This window comes from Oratosquilla oratoria, chromosome 43 (genome assembly GCF_046742065.1).
Source record: "Oratosquilla oratoria isolate Oo_2021 chromosome 43, ASM4674206v1, whole genome shotgun sequence".
Taxonomy (NCBI): Eukaryota; Metazoa; Arthropoda; class Malacostraca; order Stomatopoda; family Squillidae; genus Oratosquilla; species Oratosquilla oratoria.
In genome coordinates, this window is record NC_134819.1 from 16,334,145 (window position 1) to 16,351,306 (window position 17,162).

The 17,162-nt window shown below is 37.1% G+C and overlaps 2 protein-coding genes across 2 annotated transcripts in view; both read left to right on the forward strand.

The window, feature by feature from the left end:
* The window catches only part of LOC143021928 (copine-8-like), a 758,082-nt gene that overhangs the window by 193,600 nt on the left and 547,320 nt on the right, over positions 1-17,162 (forward strand). The window lies entirely within an intron of this gene.
* The window catches only part of LOC143021929 (decapping and exoribonuclease protein-like), a 252,942-nt gene that overhangs the window by 128,761 nt on the left and 107,019 nt on the right, over positions 1-17,162 (forward strand). Inside the window, exon 5 of the mRNA XM_076179813.1 lies at positions 15,510-15,605. Coding sequence (XP_076035928.1) covers positions 15,510-15,605 — 96 coding nt within the window. The remainder of the gene's footprint in view (positions 1-15,509; positions 15,606-17,162) is intronic.

A 17,162-nucleotide genomic window follows, 5' to 3' on the forward strand; every position in this document is an offset into this window, starting at 1 on the left:
TTGCTATATATATTAATGATATGGATGAAGAAATAGAAAGTTATATTAGCTTCTTTACAGATGATGCAAAACTATTAAAAAAGTGAACACGGAAGAAGATTGTGTGTCACTACAGAGTGATCTAAATAAAGTATGGGAATGGAGTAGGAAGTGGGAGATGGAGTTCAACACTAAAAAGTGTAGTATAATGGAATTTGGATAAAGCAAAAACAGAATAACAGGATCATATAAATTGGGAGAAGAAGGAATAAAAAAAGTAGAAAATGAGAAAGACCTGGGAGTCATTGTTATGAATAATGTGTCACCTGAGAAACATATAAATAAGATTTTTGGAAAAACTTATAATTTAACAAGAACAATTAAAGTGGCATTTACATACCTGGAAGAAGAAATGGTGAAGAAATTTCTAATCACTCTGATAAGACCAAGATTGGAATATGCAGCAACGATGTGGTCACCAAGTACAAAAAAATGTATAATAAAAACTTGAAAGAATACAAAGAGCAATTACAAAATTGGCACCAACACTCTCAAAACTATCATATGAAGAGAGACTAGCAAAACTTGAACTACAGACATTAGAGCAAAGAAGAGAGAGAGGAGATTTGATAGCTATTTACAGAATCATGAAAGGCATAGAAATTACTGATAGAGAGAATCTGATAAAATGGGATGATAGAAATACAAGAGGACCCGGAAAGAAAATAAAGAAAGACAGCTATAGAAGAGATCTGAAAAAGAACAGCTTTCCTCACAGATTAATAGACAGTTGGAACAAGTTAGATGAGAAAGTGGTGTGTGCAAAAACAATACATGAATTTAAAAATAGTTTAGATAAAATGAGATATGAAGACGGGACACCACGAGCATAGCTCCCCTTCCCGTAAAATCCCCCCCGAGGCCCAGTACTTTGATGTAGTGGGTGGTTTTCCGTGTAGTAAGGACGGGCTGAGCTGTGCCAGCCAGGTGCAACCATACTGGAGAGGTCAGTCCCTAGCTACAAGACGAAAACTGAGCCAAAAGTCTTTTTGTTGACGACCCTAGCTTGGCATTGATTATGGACTGGAATACTCGTAGGATTTGTCGCCCTCATCCTATGACAGTTGTTTTAGGATGAGGTTTTTGGGGTAGTGAATAGATAGGGGGTACCTCACCCTTTTCCTATATGAATTCCCCTATCCCTATCCTTCATATTTGCTACCCTACTCTCCTTTTTCACCATCTTTCTCTAATACTTTTTAAGGAAGGTTCTGGTATCTTGGTGCCTTCCAAGCTACATGTCTGAACCCAGTCAAGTGGGGATGTATACCGTGAGGTCACTACTCCCTGCGAGTGCCGAAAGCCCACCGACTGGGGAATGCATGTTTGTGAGGTAGGTACTAGGCTGCTGACTTCCTTTCTCCCTATCCAGTACACATGCAGAGTGACTACGCCGGACCCATCCTAAATGGGACAAAACAATAGAGGACAAACCCCAGGTTGACAAAGTCTCTAACTCACCTCCGAGGCCCTGCATGTGTAAATAGTCGTTTCTGGAACCTCCCGACTCTGCAGAGACTTTTCTTTTATTGTGCGTGGCAACGGGCAACTGCAGTATCTTCCTTCTATGCACTGTTTTTTCTTTCTTAATATATGGTGTGGCCTTACAAATATACACGATGATGGTGGCTGTTGAAACAGAATGTTCTAAACCTCCACCACTACCTGATCCTCCTCCTAAACCCCCCGATCCCTCTCCTAATATTACCAATCCTAATGTTGACAATATTGACTCAACAAAAATAAAAACCCCAGTTGACGACTTCGGTAAAATCAATCAATCAAATACTGCCCCTAATAGTCATAGAATCTTACATCTACAATATGTCTCTCTTGATAAGAGTTATACAGACGTATATGAAAAGTTACGTAAATTTGGACAAATTAAAGAGATAAGACAACATTAACTGACAACATTAAAGCTTGGCTAGTCTGGATCTCATTTCTTTCTAATAAGAATGCAGCTGCTGCCTGCTTGGATCATAATAATTGTAATGAGAATGAATCTTCAGCCCAACTTGTTGGTAGAGTGCCACCTAACTTGGATATCTTTTATCCAGAAAAGCCGGTAGAGGAAAGGAAGGAAAGTGTGCAGAGACCTCCCAACCCAGCTAAGTGGCTCATTATCACTCTTGCAAAAGAACGTGCTAACTTGTTCGAGTTTAGAAGATTCTTGAAGAGTCACCTTGGCTCTGGTAATTTGAATAACTCACAGGTATCACAATTTGGAAGAAATTCCTTCTTAGTTTATGTAAAATTTTATGAACAAGCTGCCATGGTGCTTAACTTGAAACAGAAATCGGACATTAAGGAAGTTAAACCCCACCACACCTTTAGTTATGCCAAAGGGGTAAATTTTAATAGATCTGTATGACTTTGATGAAGAAGAGATTTTAGAAATATGCCCAACTAATGTTTGGAAGGTTGCTAAAATCCCTCGTTCTTCTATGATTATCCTAAGTTTTTGTGGTGAAGATCTATCTCATTATGTAAAGATAGAAAAAGAAATTGTTTATGTGAAGGAGTTTAAGCCCCGTCCCCTTCAGTGCTTTAACTGCTATGCTTTTGGCCATCCTTCTCGCAGATGTGCAAGGTACAAAATGTGTTTGATATGTGCTCAGCCTGAACATGGATTGTTCCCGCCCAACAGTTTGTATAAATTGTAAAGAAGAGCATAATGCCAGAAATAAGAACTGTGTAATTTATAAGAAGGAACAGGAAATACTACTAAAAGCTCATGCAGAACATATAAGTGTTGGACATGCTAAAAGACTATTAAGTAATTCCAAAAGATACAGTGATGTTGTTAAAACAATTAGTAAAGTGGATCAGCCAACAGTAGAAGGCAATAGAAATAAAAATGCCAATATGAATGGTTCTGTTAACACTGAACCCAAACCTGAGTGTAAAATTGTTACTATGAAACCTAATGGTCTTTCTTCTCAAGTAGAAATTTCTAGTACTCCTGAAGCCTCCTGTGCTGAGGTTTCCTCACCCCTTGTTGAAGGGGTGTCCTCTGCCCCATCTGGGGGGGCACCTAAGGTTTCTATTGTAGAAACCTCACAGGCCTCTTGTAATGAAGCCTCCTCTCAGGCAATCTCTCTTCCAGACCTGGGGGACTCCCCAGTAGAGGGATTGCTGACTAGTGTGCCTCACTCGGTAGAGGTACACAGATGCAATGAGGACCAAAGAAATGCTGAACCCAAGCCTCAACGTGAAAGAGTCACTACTAGACCTAATCGTTCTTCTCCACAAGTTGGAAATTGTAGTACTCGTCAACTCTCCTCTGCAGAGGTTCTCCCATCCCCAGTTGAGGGAATGCCTCCTGCCCCATCTAGAGGGGCACCTAAAGTTCTCATTGCTGGGACCCCTCAGGGTTCCTCTAATAAAGCCTCCTCTCAATCAATCAAACTTCAAAACTCAGGGGGCTCCCCAATAAAGGGATCACGGACTGTTGTGTCTCACTCAGTCGAGGCACACAGAAGCAAAGCTATGGAGTCTGAAGCTGTGCACAGTAAAAGACTCCACAGTCCACCCTCATCTCCATCCTCTTCCCCAAATCATGATAAACAATCTAAGAAAGAAACTAATAACCTGGACTCTACATCGTCGGTCGGACCATCGTCAGAGAGGAGGATGTCACCCACGAAAGCAAAGAAATTAGAAAAGAACCCACCTTGTAAACCCTCTCTCTCCCAGACTTCTCTTACCAGACCAGTAGACCCAAAAAAGAAAAAGAAAACAGTATAATGTCTATAATTCAATGGAATATTCAAGGTTTTAATTCTCATCGAGAGCAGGTTGGGATTCTCTTTAAAGAACATGATGTGTCTGTTTTTTGTCTGCAAGAAACTATGCTTGGCAATTTATCCCCTAATGTTGGACTTAATTATAAATTTGACAGATCTCCTATGATTGGGAGCCATGCCCATGGAGGTACTGGTATCATTGTTAAGAAATCTGTAAACCACAGAAGAGTCCAGCTACATTCGGTGTTGCAGGCTTGTGCAGTACAAATCTTTACCACTAAATGGATCACTTTATGATCTTTATATTTGGAACCTGAACTGGAAGATCGACTCGTAGACATATATAACCACCCCCGTCAGTTTGAGTTAAATGACCTACAATCTTTGGTAGACCAGCTCCCTGAGCCTTTTATTCTAATGGGTGACTTTAACGCCAAACATCCTCTATGGGGTGAATCAAGGTGTGACCCCTGGGGCAATATAACTGAAGAATTTATTGATAGTAACGATGTCATTTTGATGAATGACTGTTCCAAAACTAGGTTTAATGTCTTTCACAACTCAAGTTCTGCTATAGACCTAACTATTTTGTTCATCATCCTTAAGATTAGACTACAGTTGGTCAATAGATGAAGAATTACATGGTAGCGACCACTGGCCTATCCATATCAAATATTTAAAGAACACTCCCTCCTGTTGCTTATCTAAATGGAAGACAGGAGAGGCTAATTGGGAATTATTTAGGAGATCCACAGAGATTAATTATAAGACTAGTGATTTTGGTAGTAACTGTGATGCATATGATTTATTGATAATGGGTGATTTCAATTTTACTGACATTGATTGGATGACCCTTGAACATGGCCATATAGGTAGTTGCTTGATTGATTTTCTTGGTGACAATTACTTAATTCAGCATGTAAAAGAGCCCACAAGATATGGAAACTTACTCGATTTATTGATCACTAGCCGCGAAAGCATGGTAACTGATGTAGAAGTTGGTGAATCTGTTGCAAATAGCGATCACAACTTAGTCAGATTCAAACTCCTAAACAATTTTAGAATAGATACTTGTGCTTCTAAAATACCCGATTTCAGTAAAGCTCAGTTCATAGAACTACGTCAGGAGCTTCAGCTTACAGATTGGGAGGCAAAATTAAACGAAAGGCCTGTAGATTAGATGTGGGAAATATTTAAAAAAACGCTCACTAAGATGATTCAAACTTACATTCCTTTTAAGGACAGACGTCCACCAAATCAGGCTCACCCAAAGTGGCTCGACAAAGAAACTGAAAAAAGTATTGCTAAAAAGAGACAGGCTTATAAGAAATATAAGTGCTCGGGTGCATCTAATGACTATGAAAGTTATGTATCAATACAGAGAGATTTAAAAAAGACAATAAGAAAAAGAAAACGACAATACGAAATGAACATCGCTGAGAAATCCAAAGAGAATCCCAAAGAATTCTTTAGTTACATTAGAGATAAAAAGGTTGTTAGGAATCACATTGGTCCACTATTATCTGCTGACGGTCAACTTGAATATTTAAATGAAGGAATGTGTAATATCTTAAACAATTATTTTAGCTCGGTATTCGTAAACGAAACACCTCAAAGTGAACTCCAAACTGAAACCTGTGAAAAGTCTGGGGTAAACTTACTCACTACGGTAAATATAACAAAAGAAAAAATTAAAAGGTGTATAGACAAACTCAAAGTTAATAAAACACCAGGGCCTGACGGTTGGCATCCAAGAATCTTAAAGGAAATGAAAAATGAGATTGTTGTTCCATTAGAAACTATTTTCAAGAAATCCATCATATCCGGAGATGTCCCAAGAGAATGGAAGCTAGCTAACGTTACTCCCATATTCAAAAAAGGTGACAAAAAGAAACCAAATAACTATAGGCCTATAAGTTTGACTTCGATCGTAGGAAAAATAATGGAAACTATCATCAGAGATGCTATCGAACATCATTTAGAAAGTAACCGTTTGATAAATGATAGCCAGCATGGTTTCAGACGGAAACTTTCTTGCGTGACTAACTTACTCGAATTCTACAACACAGTTATCTCGAATTATGACAAAAGAAACAATATAGATTTAATATATCTAGACTTTGCAAAAGCTTTTGATACCGTCCCACACGAAAGACTACTTACTAAATTAGCTTTGCATGGAATAAGTGGTAGCCTATTAGGTTGGACTAGTAATTGGTTGAAAGGTCGAAAACAGAGAGTTGTTTTAAATGGAAAAACTTCTGGATGGAAAAGTGTTGCAAGTGGAGTTCCTCAGGGTTCCGTTCTTGGACCACTTCTATTCATAGTATATATAAATGATATAGACCATGGACTAAAATCTACTGTTTCCAAATTTGCTGATGATACAAAACTGTGCGGAGTGGCAAATGATCACTTAAACCAATTAGATATTCAAGAAGATTTAGATCAATTACAGCAATGGTCTGAAAAGTGGCTAATGAAATTTAACACAAGTAAATGCAAGGTAATGCACATAGGTAAAAATAACAGTAAGTACGATTACAAGTTATTTGGAAATTCGTTAACAAAAGTGGATAGTGAAAAAGATCTCGGCGTAATTATCAGTAATGACCTCAAATCATCCAAGCAGTGTATTTCAGCCTCTGAGAAAGCAAATAAGATTCTGGGATTGATTGCGCGATCTTTTGATTTCAAAAGTCCATCACTCATTAACAAGCTATATAAATCGTTAGTTCGTCCACATTTGGAATATGCTATTTCCGTATGGTCACCGAATCTCATTAAAGACATTGACAGACTGGAAAAAGTACAACGGCGAGCCACAAAACTGATTCCAAATATCAAAAATAAATCATACGAAAATCGACTTAAGCACATGAATCTGTTTTCCCTAAAAAAGCGTAGACTCAGAGGTGAGTTGATACAGGTCTTTAAGATTTTAAAGGGAATTGACAACATCAAAAGTGACCAAATTTTCACATTGAATGAGAATCAGACAAGAAACAATGGTCTCAAACTATCCGTAAATAGATTCCATTTGGAAGTAGGTAGAAACAACTTTGCCAACCGTGTAGTTAATGAATGGAATAAACTTCCTGCACAGGTAGTGCAATGTAGTTCAGTTCAAAGCTTTAAGAATCATTTAGATAAATACCTAAGTAAGATGCTGTAATGATTATAATTTATGTTATATTATTTGTTTTTTGTTTTGTTATAATATGTCTGTCTGATTTTCATTTATCATTAGTTATATGTCAATTTATAATCATTTACCATTTACCTGTTTGTTATTCAACTATACCTATGCATTTATTTATGTATTTTATTTGTTATTTTTACATTATTATAGTTTTAATTTATTATTAATATGATATATATATATTTTTTTTGCATCCGACCTAGATATGGATCAAAAGGTCTCCTGTCGGCATGCTCCGCCTTTGTAATCCTTTGTAATGACTACCTGGTAGACATGATACTCTCTGGTGCTTTCTCTTCCATTCCTAGGACAGCTGGTAAACCTCAACGCCCATTAGTCCCCTGGTGGAGCGATGAATGTGCTTTAAGCAGAAAGATTGCAAGAACTTGCTATAAGAGATATCAGAGATATCCTTGTTTAGTCAATAAGATAACATACAGAAGAGCTCGAGCAAAGCAAAAGAAAATCTTCAAGAAAGCAAGTAGGGAATCCTTCATTAAATATATTAGCGAATTGAAATATGATTTTTCCCCTACCTTAGTATGGAATAGGATTCGAAAACTACAAGGAAAGTTTACTCCATCTCCTTTACCCATTCTGAAGATAAATGACTTTTATATCAGATACAAGAGAAGTAGCAGAGGCTTTTGGAAGACATTATGCTGATATTTCAAGCTCACTACATTATTCAGATGATTTCACAAGAATTAGAGCCAAGACCACGATTATTCCTCCTACCAATACGAACTCGGAGGCATATAATCTTCTCTTCACCTTGGATGAAATGGATCATGCTTTATCTTTATCCTCCCCAACCTCTCCTGGAGAGGATGACATTCTTTATTCCATGGTTGGTCATTTATCCATATCGTCAAAGAAATTCCTTTTAAATGTGCTGAACAAATTTTGGTCTCCTGGATCTTCTCCTAAATCTTCGAAGACTTCAATCATCATAGGAATCTGAAAGGCAGGAAAAGACTCTCATGACCCACAAAGTTACAGACCTATTGCTCTCACAAGCTGCATTTGTAAGATCTATGAAAGAAAAATAGAACTGCTGTAGAGCTAAAAAGTGAATTTTTAGAACATTTATCAGTAAATGCTGATGCAATTTTTATTTATACAGATGGATCAAAATCCCAAGATGGTGTTGGTTGTGCTGTTGTAACTGATAGCACAGTTTTAAAGAGAAAGTTGCCTGATTTTAGCTCTGTTTTTACTGCTGAACTGCAGTTTGTTTTTAATTCTGTTCCGTGTGGTAGGAACGTTGTTATTTTTACAGATTCCATGAGCGTTCTATCCTCTGTAAATAATTTGTTGCCTCGGCATTTTTTAGTGCAAGAAATACAGGAACGGCTGATTCTCATAAACAACAGAAAGAAGATAAGAGTAAACTTTTGCTGGGTGCCGTCCCATGTGTGTGTCTCTGGAAATGAGCAGGCCGATGCTGCAGCCAAAGCCGCCACTAGGCTCAACCAAATAACAGACCGAAAAGTCCCACATATGGACTTCAAAGGAGTGATTCATTGTTACACAATGGGGAAGTGGCAGAAAGAATGGACAAGGCTGGACGGCAGTTCTAAACTAAAAGAGATTCACCCCTTGGTGAACCCTTGGAAGTGTCCTCCTTTGGACAGAAGGTCAAGCATTGTCTTGACAAGACTGAGAATTGGCCATTCCTACATTACACATAAATTTTTAATGGCAAGTGGGGCAGAGAGGCTGGTCCCCCAATGTCCCACTTGCCAAGTAGTTTTGACATTAAGACACATATTAATTCAGTGCCCTGCATTCTCTTAATAAGCACAGGGCAAATTTTTTTAACAGATTTATCTTTAAAAGAAATTTTAGGGGAGGAAGCTTGTGTGAAGAATGTTCTAAAGTTTTTAAAAGACACAAATTTATTTTTTGAAATTTAAAATTATGTGTGTGAATGCTTGTGAGTGTATGTTGTTGAAGTGTGTTCGTGAATGTTTATTGTTTTAACTGTTTTACTTGAATTTCATTTTTATTTTAATCTAAAAAGATAGATATACGCTGAATGGCTTACCGGCTCCGGCGCTTGGCCTTCGAGCCAAAAATTCCATAAATCAATCAAACTTCCCGTAAAATACAACTAGGTAAATACACACACACACACACAAAGTACCACATAAGAAGTTGCTTAAGAAATTAGAAACTGAAGGAGGAAAACAGGGCAAACTGCTTAAATGGATGGAAGACTTTTTGCAAGAAAGAAAAATGAGAGTAGTGATAAGAGAAAAACACTAAAAATGGGATGACGTAATAAGTTGTGTTCCACAAGGAACAGTCCTGGCCCCAATAATGTTTGCTATATATATTAATGATATGGATTAAGAAATGGAAAGCTATATGAGCTTCTTTGCAGATGATGCAAAACTATTAAAAAAAGTGAACACGGAGTAGGAGTAGGAAGTGGGAGATGGAGTTCAACACTAAAAAGTGTAGTATAATGGAATTTGGATAAAGCAAAAACAGAATAACAGGATCATATAAATTGGGAGAAGAAGGAATAAAAAAAGTAGAAAATGAGAAAGACCTGGGAGTCATTGTTATGAATAATATGTCACCTGAGAAACATATAAATAAGATTTTTGGAGAAACTTATAATTGAATAAGAACAATCAAAGTTGCATTTACATACCTGGATGAAGAAATGGTGAAGAAAATTCTAATCACTCTGATAAGACCAATATTGAAATATGCAGCAACGATATGGTCACCAAGTACAAAAAAAAAATGTATAAAAAAAACTTTAAAGAATACAAAGAGCAATTACAAAATTGGCACCAACACTCTCAAAACTATCATATAAAGAGAGACTAGCAAAACTTGAACTACAGACACTAGAGCAAAGAAAGAGAGGAGATTTGATAGCTATGTACAGAATCATGAAAGGCATAGAAATTATTGATACAGTAGAGAGAAATCTGATAAATGGGATGATAGAAATACAAGAGGGCACGGAAAGAAAATCAAGAAAGACAGCTATAGAAGAGATGTGAAAAAGAACAGCTTTCCTTACAGATTAATAGACAGTTGGAACAAGTTAGATGAGAAAGTGGTGTGTGCAAAAAACAATACATGAATTTAAAAATAGTTTAGATAAAATGAGATATGAAGATGGGACACCATGAGCATAGCTCCCCTTCCCGTAAAATACAACTAGGTAAATACACACACACACAGAAAAAGAATATGTAAAGTGCTGGTACAACAAACGTTTTAGGGAGTTAAAAGACAAAGACAAAGTTTGGACCAAATGGAAGAAAGACAAAAGACCTGAAAAATGGAAAATATATCCTGGTTATAGAAATGAATATGTACAAGTGTGCAGAGAAGAAAAGAGAAAATATGAAAAATATGTCATAGAAAAATGTAAAGATCAACCAAAACTATTCTACAGATTTGTAAACAACAAACTGAAAAACAAACAAGACTTGGAGAAATTAAGACTTAAGACAAGGAGGAGTTGAATACACAGAGGAAATAGAAATGGCAGAAATTATGAACAAACATTTTAAATCAGTGTTTACAAGGGAGAATATACAACCAGAAGAGATCAAATGGAAAGAGAAAGTCCCCCTATGAAAGAAATAGAAGTAACAAAGAATGAAATAATGAAACACTATAGTAATTTTGATGTTAGAAAATCGCATGGACCAGATGAAATAGCAAACTGGATTTTGAAAGAATGCAGAAATGAATTGGCAGACAAAATACATAGCATAATAAATAGTTCCTTGAAAGAAGGAAAAGTTCCAGAAGATTGGAAAAAAGCAAATATAGTACCTATATATATAGGAGGAAATAAAGAAGACCCTACCAACTATAGACCAGTCTCTCTAACAAGTACAATGGCAAAAATTTGTGAAAGAATTATCAAAAGTAAATGGGTAAAATATTTAGAGAAAAACAATGTGCTAAATCCAAGGCAATTTGGATTCAGACAAGGACGATCATGCATCACTAATTTAATATGTTTCTATTCAAGGCTAATAGATATAATACAAGAAAGAGATGGATAGGCTGATTGTGCATTTCTAGACCTAAAAAAAGCTTTTGACAAAGTATCACATAAGAAGTTGCTTAAGAAATTAGAAACTGAAGGAGGAATACAGGGCAAACTGCTTAAATGGATGGAAGACTTTTTGCAAGAAAGAAAAATGAGAGTAGTGATAAGAGACACTCAAAATGGGATGAAGTAATAAGCAGTGTTCCACAAGGAACAGTCCTGGCCCCAATAATGTTTGCTATATATATTAATGATATGGATGAAGAAATGGAAAGTTATATGAGCTTCTTTGCAGATGATGCAAAACTATTAAAAAAAGTGAACACTGAAGATTGTGAGTCACTACAGAGTGATCTAAATAAAGTATGGGAATGGAGTAGGAAGTGGGAGATGGAGTTCAGCACTAAAAATTGTAGTATAATGGAATTTGGAAAAAAACAAAAACAGAATAACAGGATCATATAAATTGGGAGAAGAAGGAATAAAAAAGTAGAAAATGAGAAAGACCAGGGAGTCATTGTTATGAATAATATGTCACCTGAGAAACATATAAATAAGATTTTTGGAGAAACTTATAATTGAATAAGAACAATCAAAGTTGCATTTACATACCTGGATGAAGAAATGGTGAAGAAAATTCTAATCACTGATAAGACCAAGATTGGAATATGCAGCAACGATGTGGTCACCAAGTACAAAAAAATGTATAAAAAAACTTGAAAGAATACAAAGAGCAATTACAAAATTGGCACCAACACTCTCAAAACAATCATATGAAGAGAGATTAGCAAAACTTGAACTACAGACACTAGAGCAAAGAAGAGAGAGAGGAGATTTGATAGCAAATTACAGAATCATGAAAGGCATAGAAATTGTTGATAGAGAGAAATCTAATAAAATGGGATGATAGAAATACAAGAGGGCACGGAAAGAAAATCAAGAAAGACAGCTATAGAAGAGATGTGAAAAAGAACAGCTTTCCTCACAGAGTAATAGACATTTGTAACAAGTTAGATGAGAAAGTGGTGTGTGCAGAAACAATACATGAATTTAAAAATAGTTTAGATAAAATGAGATATGAAGATGGGACCCCACGAGCATAGCTCCCCTTCCCATAAAATACAACTAGGTAAATACACATGTTGCAACAAATTACTGCACATTGCGGTTCGTTTGCAATTCACGATTGTGCTGCCTATAATTCACTTACAATAATATATATACTGTATGTGTGTGTGTGTACACTAGGGAATTTATAGGTACGTATCATTTTTATAATCCGCTCTGGTAACACTGTTACACCAACGCTCACTCGCTCAATTTAACGGAAAATTCAATTTAGCAGACTGGACCTTGGCTGAATTAGTTCGTTAAATCGGGCTTCTACTGTAGTGGAAAAATATTTCTTTTCGTCCTTTAGACATGTTTTTTTCCTTACTTTGTTCTCCTGACCTCTTAAACCCCTCCTATCCTTAATCAAGATTCCATATGCCAATGTAATCTATCCCTTCTGGTAGCCAGAATAGTGTAATCATAGTACAGTAAAAGCTCTTTTATCCGTTATTCTTGTATCCGGCTCCTTCTTATAACTGGCATATTATTCACGAGGAAATAACAATTTTGTATAAAAATGTAAAAAATCAAAAAAATAAAATTTAAAATTCCCACGCCACTACCGCCGCCGCCAGAAGTAGCGCGCATCTTTCCCGCCATCTCCCACAAATCCTGCCGCTCCATCAGGCCCAGTGCCCACTGTAATAAGACGCCTGATGTTAAGCGTGCGACTGTCTAATAGCAACTCTCTCAACACACAAACACATAACGACAGCAAAGGAAGGCAATGATGGCTGAGTTGAAGGATATGCGTGGTAATGCTAAGCTTAGCGTCACTGATGAAGCTCTTCAGGAGTGGATGGAGGTCGACAATGACGAAGCTATCACCCCCACACTGACGATGAAATCATTCAGGCAGTGATTGAAGAGAAGCATGGTAAGGAAACAGAGGCTGATAATGAAGAGGAAGATGACCCAGAGCCAAGAGTAACGTGGAAGGAGTGGCAACATTTATCAAGTTTGCAAAGCAGTGCACCTACATGGGGACTTATGACGTGATGTCTCTTCACTGTCTTCAAAATAAATTTTTAATGCAGAGACAAACATTCTAACCAAAGAGACATACGTGATTTCATGAAAATGAATAAGGATGAATAAATATTAATATACTGGTAAATAAATAAACAACAAAAGTGAAGCCATTGAATGAATTTTATTTAAGTACTCTATGAATAAAAACAATAAATGTGTTTTTTAAATATTCCTTCTCGTAACCGGGATTTCCCTTTTGCGGCATGTCTTTGGTCCCACTCATGCCGGTTAAAAGAGCTTATACTGTACCCCTTTCTCTTTGATCTTTCAGTGTTGGCAGTCCCAGTGTTTTTCATCTTTGTGGTTTATCTGCCAGGCTGGGAACCAGATTAGTTGCTGACCTTTGTACAGGGTGTTCAAAAAAATTTGACGTCATTTTGCAGGCCAATAATTTTGGCAATTTTCGTTGAAACGACCTCAAATTTTCACAGCTTGCATAGAAACAGTTCAAAATTTTATGTTTAATGTTTGACATTTATCTCTTCTCAGGTTGAGAAATGCCGTTCACTTCAAAAGAAAAGTCATTTTGCGTGTTGGAATATGCTCGAGTACCGACTTGACGTGTGCAGAGTCACAGGCAGCGCTTGCATAGAAACAGTTCAAGATTTTATGTTTAATGTTTGACATTTATCTCTTTTCAGGTTGAGAAATGCCGTTCACTTCAAAAGAAAAGTCATTTTGCGTGTTGGAATATGCTCGAGTACCGACTTGACGTGTGCAGAGTCACAGGCGGCGCTCATATTGAACATTTGTGAAATCGGTCATAGAATCTACAAATCTTTGTTTTTTCTTTGAAATGTCAAGCAATAAAACTTATGATGTTCAACATAAAGTTTGTGCAGGTTCATTGAGATGCACTGAGTAGTTTCCTAGATATTGGCATTAAAAATGACATCAAATGTTTTGGAACACCCTGTATTATCTTGCTTATACCTTCACTCTGTGTGGGGACCATACTACTGACGCTTTTTTTTTTGTCTTTCTCTCCATCTCTGTACATCTCTCCCATATTCCTGCTAATATGTCTGTCAGGTGACAAGTTATCTTCAACACTCCCAAATCTTGCTCCATTTTTGCTTTTGTAATGGGTTCACTCCCTAAAGAATAATGTAGTTTAAAGATGGTCTTGAGCAGGTATTGCACATTCCCAGTATTTTGCATATTTTGGTATTCAAGTTTATTACTCCTTTTTGGTTTCATGTAAAATAAGTGTGTATATCTTTTGAAGTAGCTTACAGTCCATCTCTTTTTTCACTCATATGATATTTACATCATTACCAAATGTGTTAACATAGCTTCTTGTACCTTCAGTCATGTCATTGACATAGACAAGAAACATTATTGATACAAGCACAGCCTTGTGGAACTATGCTCATTACTTCTCTCAGTCTTGAATCTTATCCTTTACTACTGACTTCATGTATCTTCCCATAAAGAAAAATTTATGTTTGCTCAAGTAGTTTGCGACTTAGTCCCTCCAGTTTTCACATAAGTCTATTGTGAGGTACATACGCATACCAAGGACTTTTCCCCCCCTTACAAGGGATGTAGCAAAAGTCAAAAGTCATTTCATCCCCACCCTCCCTCTCATCCTGGCTTTTCCCGGATGATGGGTCATTCCTGCATCTCGCCCATTGCCCAAGGTCAGAAGCAATGCAGGAAGACACAGCACATCCACAGCAAGGCTGCTTTGTTTAGTCAGTGACCCACCCCCCCTCATCTCCATTCCCACGTGAAGTAACATTGAAGACTTTGAGGAACTTTATCAAAAGCCCTCTAGGTCTAGGTATTCACAGCCCACCCACCCCTCACTCTTGTAGCACATAAATCACTTTCAAATTAAAAGATCAAAAGGTTCAACACACATGGTTATCGAAATCTGAAGCCAATCTGTTTCTCAGAGTGTCCATCTCTTCAAGATATTTGGTCCATCAATTTTTTCACAATCCTTTCACATAATTTCACTATTGTGGTGATCAGTGATACATGCTTATAATTTATTGGAGTCTCCTTACTTCCATTTTAAGTTGATGATTACATGTTGTCAAACTCCATTTGACTTAAACTGCAGCAACCCTAATATCATCAAGGCTTATTGGTTGGTTTGGTTTAGGCAGGCTTATTTACTGAGACAAGTCAGTACAAATCAAGAGTTATAGACCCTGTTATAGGTGACATATATAGATAAATTGTAAATTGTCTGGTAGTTTGAAATTACATATATCAATGTTAGGAATTATTCCTTTTGATATCTTTACAGGTCAAGACCAAATAGTCTGTGGTAATTTGAATTTACATGTATCAATGTTAGGAATTATTCCTTTTGATATGTTTACAGGTTGAGACCAAATGTAGTGTGTGCCCATCATGTGCTTAGCACCATCGCACAAACACCTTATACTTCTCAATCTCCATGGACTCTTTGTGCTACCAAGTAAGGCTTTGTTTCACACATCTCTTAAATTTTAAGAAATTATTGAAATAGTATATATGATTTATAGCATGGCAACTCTTTGTGGTATTAAGGATATTGGTGCTGGGATGACTGCATGGTGAGAGGCCGTCTTTATTTTAGGAATGCCCTTATGGACCAAAGTCACACATCATTTGTGTTCGTTAGAATTAGACCCATCATCCATGAGGAGCTAAGATAAAAGGGAAAGGGTGGTGGGTGGAAGTGGGTAGTTGCCTTTTGACTTTGCTACCTCCATTATAAGGGGGAAAAGCCTGTGATGTATAGATGAATAGAATTAGAATAACCTAAAGGAATAACACTTCTTTGACTTCTTGATTCTCCTGTAGTGGGTGGAGAAAAATACGGACACTGATCCTTTGCATATCATTGAAAACACAAGGGATCTCCCAGTTTGTATTTTTCTGTTGAAGTTATTTGGAGTGAGAAGCGTGTATGTGTGGGAGCTTGCTCGGTGAGACTGTGGGGCCTGGTACCAGCATATGAGTGAAGCAGTGCATTCCCTGGTGTATGCCCCCAATTGAAGATGATAGCATGGTGGACAGGATGACCCTCTATCTACATTGTGAGATGGGAGGGATGGTTGAGTACTGAGGGGGTTTTGGAAAAAGGAAAGATTGAGTGAGAAAAGATAAACAAAGGGAGTGTGAAAGGTTGAAGTGGATGGATTGTGGGCCTCAAGGAAGCTTTGGTCGAGTCACATGGCCAGGTGGCACATGAATCATGGCTGGCCCAACAAACCCCTTGGGGTGGCCTCAGGGGTCAAAGGTCATTTGACAGCCAGGACTAGAGTTAAGGAAGGAGGAGGAGTGAGGACAAACTTCCTAACAATGGGCTATATAGTGGTAACTAGGAGTAGGAAGAGTTTTGGATGTACATATTCTTAAGATAGTGGTGGAATATTGGATCATTCTTTGGTGGGAGTAAGTTGAGAGTGGAGGATAGATGGAGAAGAGGGAAAGGACAGAAGGTAGGGAGATACTTAAGAGTTAATTGCATAAATAAGAAAGAAAAGGAGATGGAGGACAAGAAAAAAAACTGATAGAAGAGTGGGAGGGAGTGAAGGAGAGAGTAGAATTAGGAGTGGAGGAGGAATGGGGATGTTTCAAGGAGGGAGTCATAAAGTGTGCAGAGATGGTGTATTGAACAAGGAGAATGGGAGGAATTAGAAGGAATGGTAGTGAGTGGTGGGATGATGAAGCAAAGAAACATGTAGAAGAGAAGAAGTGTATTCACATATTGGTTCAAAATAGGATGGATCATATGAAAATACAGCCACTATCCGAGTTACGACCTAGATAGGTTCCGACCAACCAGTTGTAAGTTGGATTGGTCGACACGAGGGTTTTACTTTAGGATACATGATATCAATCTGTTGCATTTTTAAGTAACTTTTTCTATTGAATACTATTATATACAAGCTGTTTACTGTTTATTTATCAATGCTTTTTAGTTTCATTTTTATAATTTTTTCTATTTTTTTTGTTTTAATACTACTGTATTTCAGTATATATATGT